Source organism: Otolemur garnettii, unplaced genomic scaffold (genome assembly GCF_000181295.1).
Source record: "Otolemur garnettii isolate 467f Iridium unplaced genomic scaffold, OtoGar3 scaffold00026, whole genome shotgun sequence".
Classification (NCBI taxonomy): Eukaryota; Metazoa; Chordata; class Mammalia; order Primates; family Galagidae; genus Otolemur; species Otolemur garnettii.
In genome coordinates this window covers 8,201,935-8,206,696 of record NW_003852421.1, presented here as the reverse complement: position 1 = coordinate 8,206,696, position 4,762 = coordinate 8,201,935, and the positions used below count along the sequence as shown (strand labels likewise).

The following is a 4,762-nucleotide window of genomic DNA, read 5'->3' as shown; positions in this document are numbered from 1 at the left end:
CAGAATTCTGCAAATTCAGACACTAGTAGACACTAGTTATTTCCTAGCTGAGTTTCCCGTGCTCTTCAGTCCTCCCTCAGTCCTGGTTTTGGATGTTCAGTACTTTATGAAATGTCAAGGTCCAACAAGCAAATGACAAGTATTAAAGACCACACTGGGAGATAATGAAGCTGACCCTGAATTAATGACTACTATTATCAACTCAATGGGTGACTGATGGAACTACAGGCCACTAAAATGATTAGACTCTTAAATACTTAAAAATATTGTTCAATCTGCCCAAGAAGGAAGTTACATTTACTCTATGGCTCCCAAACTTAACTTGATTTCAAGATACCCTGTAATGAGCTACGCCAGTCCTTAACCTATACAGACCTACCTCATTTTATTGCACTTTGTAGACACTACAACTTTCACAGGGTGAAGTCTGTGGCACCCCCCCTGCATGAAACATGTCTATCAGTACCATTTTTCCAACAGCACGTGCTCACTATGTGTCTGTATCACTTTCAACAGTGCCAGTATTGTTATCATATCTATTTTGGTAATCCGTGATCAGTAATTTTGTATTACCAATTGCTACTGTAATTGTTCTGGGGCATCATGAACCATGCCCATATAAGATGGCAAACTGTCCAATAAACGTGCATAGTCTTACTACTCCCCCAATACGCCATTTCCCTCTCTCCTCCTGGGGCCTCCCTATTCTGTGAGAAACAATATTGAAACTAGGCTAATTAATAACCCTGCAATAGCCTCTAAATGTTCAAGAGAAAAGAAGAGTCAAATGTCTCTCCCTTTAAGAAGACACGTCAAAAGCTGAGATAGGCCAAAGCTGGCTCTCTTGCATCAGTCAGCCAAGGTGTAAACGCAAAGGAAAAGTTCTTGAAAGAAATTAAAAGTGCTACTCTGGTGAGCACATGAATGATAAGAAAGCAGAACATCTGTCTGTACTGTCGATATGGAGCAAGCTTGAGTAGTCTGGATAGAAAGATCAAATCAGCCACGATATTCCCTTAAACCAAAGCCTGATCCAGAGCAAGGCCCAAGTTCTCTTCAATTCTATAAAGGTTGAGAGCAATGAGGAAGAAAAGTTTAAAGCTAGCAGAGGTTGGTTCATGAGGTTTAAGAAAGAAGCTCTGTCCATGACATAGAAGAGCAAGGTGAAGTAGCAAGTACTGTAGCGAAAGTGGCACCAATTTATACAGAACTAGCTAACGTCATCGAGAAGGTGGTGACACTAAAAAGCAGATATTAAATGTAGACCTAACAGCCTTCCATTAGAAGATGGCATGCTGGACTTTCATAGCTAGAGAGAAGTCAATGCCTGGCTGCAAAGCTTCAAAGGACAGTCTGACTTCTCTCGTTGGAGGCTAAGGCAGCTGGTGACTTCGAGCTGAAGCCAATGCTCATTTACCATTCCCAAAATCCTAGGGCTATTAAGAATTATGATAAATCTAGTCTGTCTGTACTTTATCAATGGAACAACAAAGCCTGGATGACAGCACCGCTATTTACGGCATGGTTTACCAAATATTTTAAGCCCACTATTAATACCTAGTGTTGAGGAAAAAGGACTCCTTTTAAAATATTATTGTTCATTGTCAAGGCACATGGTCACCCAATAACTCTAATGTAGATGTACAAGAAAATTAATGTTTTCATGCCTCCTATCACATCTATTTTGCACCCCATGAATCAAAAAGTTACTTTGACTTTCAAGTCTTATTATTTAGAAAATTCACTTTGAAAGGTTATATTTCCTCTGATGAATCTGGGCAAAATAAATACATTGAACATCTTCTGGAAAAGATTCACATTCTAGATGCTATTAAGAATACTCATGATTCATGGGAGGAGGTCAAAATTTCACCATTAACAGGACTTTGGAAGGTGGTTTCAACCCTCATGCATGACTGTGAGGGGCTTAAGACTTCAGTGGAAGAAGTTAACTGCACATGTGGCAAAAAAAGAGCAAGAGAACCAGAATTAAAAATGGAGCTTGAATGTGTGACTGAACTGCCATAATCTTATGACCAAACTTGAATGAAGGAGTTTGCTTCTTATGGATGAGCAGGAAAAGTGGTTTCTCTTTTATTTTTTCTTTTCTTTTAAGATCTAGTGACAAACCACAAGAAAGTCATTTCTTGATATGGAATTTATTTCTGGTAAAGATGATATGAACAATGTTGAAGTGACAACAAAAGATTTTAAATTTTACTTAAACTGAGTTGATAAGCTACTAGAAGGCTTTTAGAGCACTGATTCCCATTTCCAAAGAAGTTTTAAAATTTGCATTAAATGCTATCAAACAGCACTGCATGCTAGAGAAATCTTTCATGAAAGGAAGAGATTATTGGGACAAAATTCACTGTTATGAAATGATTATAAGATATGGCCTTAGCCTCCCCAGCAACCATCAAAATTGAGGTACAATCCTCCACCAGCAACAAGATGACAACTCCAGAATGCTCAGATGATCAAAGTATTTTTTAATTAAAATATGTATACAGTTTTTAGAGATAATGCTACCACACACCTAATAGCCTACAGAATAGTATAAACATAATGCACTTTTAGATACACTGGGAAACAAACAAAAAAAAAATTGTGTGACTCACTGTATTGCAATAGTCACTATATTGCAGTGATCTGGAATGGAACCATCAATATCTCAGACTGCACAAATCTATCTTCTTATTAAGTCCTTACTTTTCATTTCACTCCAATAAACATAACTGATATACATGAAATATGAAACAGAGGATAAAAGCAAGCAAAGCCGTAAATAAGATAAAGCAGTCTATTTCTAAATTTAACTGAATCATGAAATGGTCTTTCCATCAATTTAGCTTTTCAAAACTATAAAAACATGTTCCTGACCTGCAACCATCATATAAAGTCAACGTGCTCCAAGTTAAACCTCAAAAGTCAATCCAGAATCTACCTTAATTACATAGTTTCCACATTCAAAGAAACCAATGTCCTTAAAGTTGTCCTTTGTGGATATAATTCCATAGAATTTACTCTATGAACATCTGAATTCTTTATCATACCAGACTTTATATATATGTATACATATGTGTGTGTGTGTATATATATAGAGAGAGAGAGATAATGAGACATCTTGTCAACATAGATTATTTTTGTAAAATACTCATTCACAGCACTCTTAATCGGTTTGACACAATGCATTTCTGACAAACTAATGTTCTATCGAAATTAACTGCCTTATACAGTTACAAGAATTAAATCTTGAGTATAAGCTTTTTTCCTCTGAAAATCAGGCACTGAGGGATTACCAAATTGCAATTTAATCTTTCTTGTAAATACTACTCTTCAGAGGGTATTTTTTTAATTGACAACTCAAAGCGAAATATAAGCATTTCTACATTAAAAACCCAGAGATTAGATAAAACAAACCTAGAGGTTAGATTAAAAATGTTATGTGCATTCTTTTCCACTTTTACAGTTAGAAATTGATGTTATTATCATGTAGTTTATTTCCAACTGCCTCAAACAAATGAAGGGAAATTCACATTATCAAATGTCACAGAAGCAGCAGCTTGAGACTGGAGACAGACAAAAGGAAATGGGAAGAGGAGGAGATACATAAAGCTAATGCTCATTATGCATTAGACCTTGGCCCAGCCCCTGACCCACTATAATCTACTTAGTCATTTACATCGGTAAAAAAATTAAGGGTCGAAGTAAATTGATCAGTGTGAACAGGGAATGTAAGTTCTACATCTGGTTTGAGACTTGCCAGAAAGAAAAATACCTAAACCAGAAAAAAGATCTAAAAAGCAAGAATCGGTGTGTGTGTGGAAGGGGGAGGAATGGAGGGTTAGGAAATAAAAGCTAACTGTGCTCAAGTCTCTGCACTAACGCTACTCCGCGCGTACTACAGAGACAGGCCCTTCCCGTGCGGGGCAGGAGGCGGGGGTCGTAGACGCTCCCAGCGATGCAGGGAAGGGGATAGCGGGCGCCGGCGCCCCTGGAACACGCGTAAAGTGGCTATTAACACTTTCCTCGCTGGGACCTGGGACCGGGAACTCTCGAGCTGCGCGCGCGCGGGTGGGGCAGCCAGGAGCCCTCCCCTGACTCTGGAGGGAGAAAGGAGGCAAGGGGCGGCACCGCATCCCGGTCCCCAGCCCGGGCGCATCAATTACCCGTGAGGTTCCTCAGCACCGTCCCGTGGGCCCAGAGGCTCAGGACCTGCTGCACCGACAAGTTGATCATGGAGTGATCGCCCCCCTCCGCCTTCATCTTCCCCGGGGGGCGCCCGCCGCCCTCTCCTCGGGCGCCTGGCGGCGGCGGCGTCGGCAGCTGAGGCTGCGAGGCTTGGGGGGCGGCGGCGGGTGCGCGGCTCCTCCAGGCCGCCGCCGCCGGGGGAGGATGCGGGGCGCCTGGCTAGGCGCTGCTGCTGCCACCGCCGACGGGCCTCCGTGAGGGGGCCGCTCTGCGTGTCTCCCAGGCAGCCCCCTCCCCGCCGGGGAGACATTGAGGACAGCGGACAGCGGAGGGGAGGGGGCCGGGCGCTGTCCCCGCGCGGCCCCCGAGCAAAGACTCGGGGCGGAGGAGGCCTCCGCTGGTCCCTCTCAGGAGCAGCGCCGCACCGCGGGGTCCGGACACACGAGGAGGCCGAGGTCACGCCGGGAGGCCCGGGGTGATGGGCAGCCGGCAGGTGCAGCCCTCGACCGGGCCCAGCTCATCCCCGCCGAAGGACGTGGAGACGCGGCACCGGTAGAAGGCTGCGGCG

The 4,762-nt window shown here is 43.3% G+C and overlaps 1 protein-coding gene across 1 annotated transcript in view; it reads right to left on the bottom strand.

The window, feature by feature from the left end:
- TMEM170B (transmembrane protein 170B) overlaps window positions 1–4,715 on the bottom strand; it is a 32,986-nt gene extending 28,271 nt beyond the window's left edge. Inside the window, exon 1 of the mRNA XM_003788307.2 lies at window positions 4,173–4,715. Within this exon, the coding sequence (XP_003788355.1) occupies window positions 4,173–4,269 (97 nt within the window). The 5' untranslated portion in view covers window positions 4,270–4,715. The remainder of the gene's footprint in view (window positions 1–4,172) is intronic.
- Window positions 4,716–4,762: the final 47 nt, after the last annotated feature.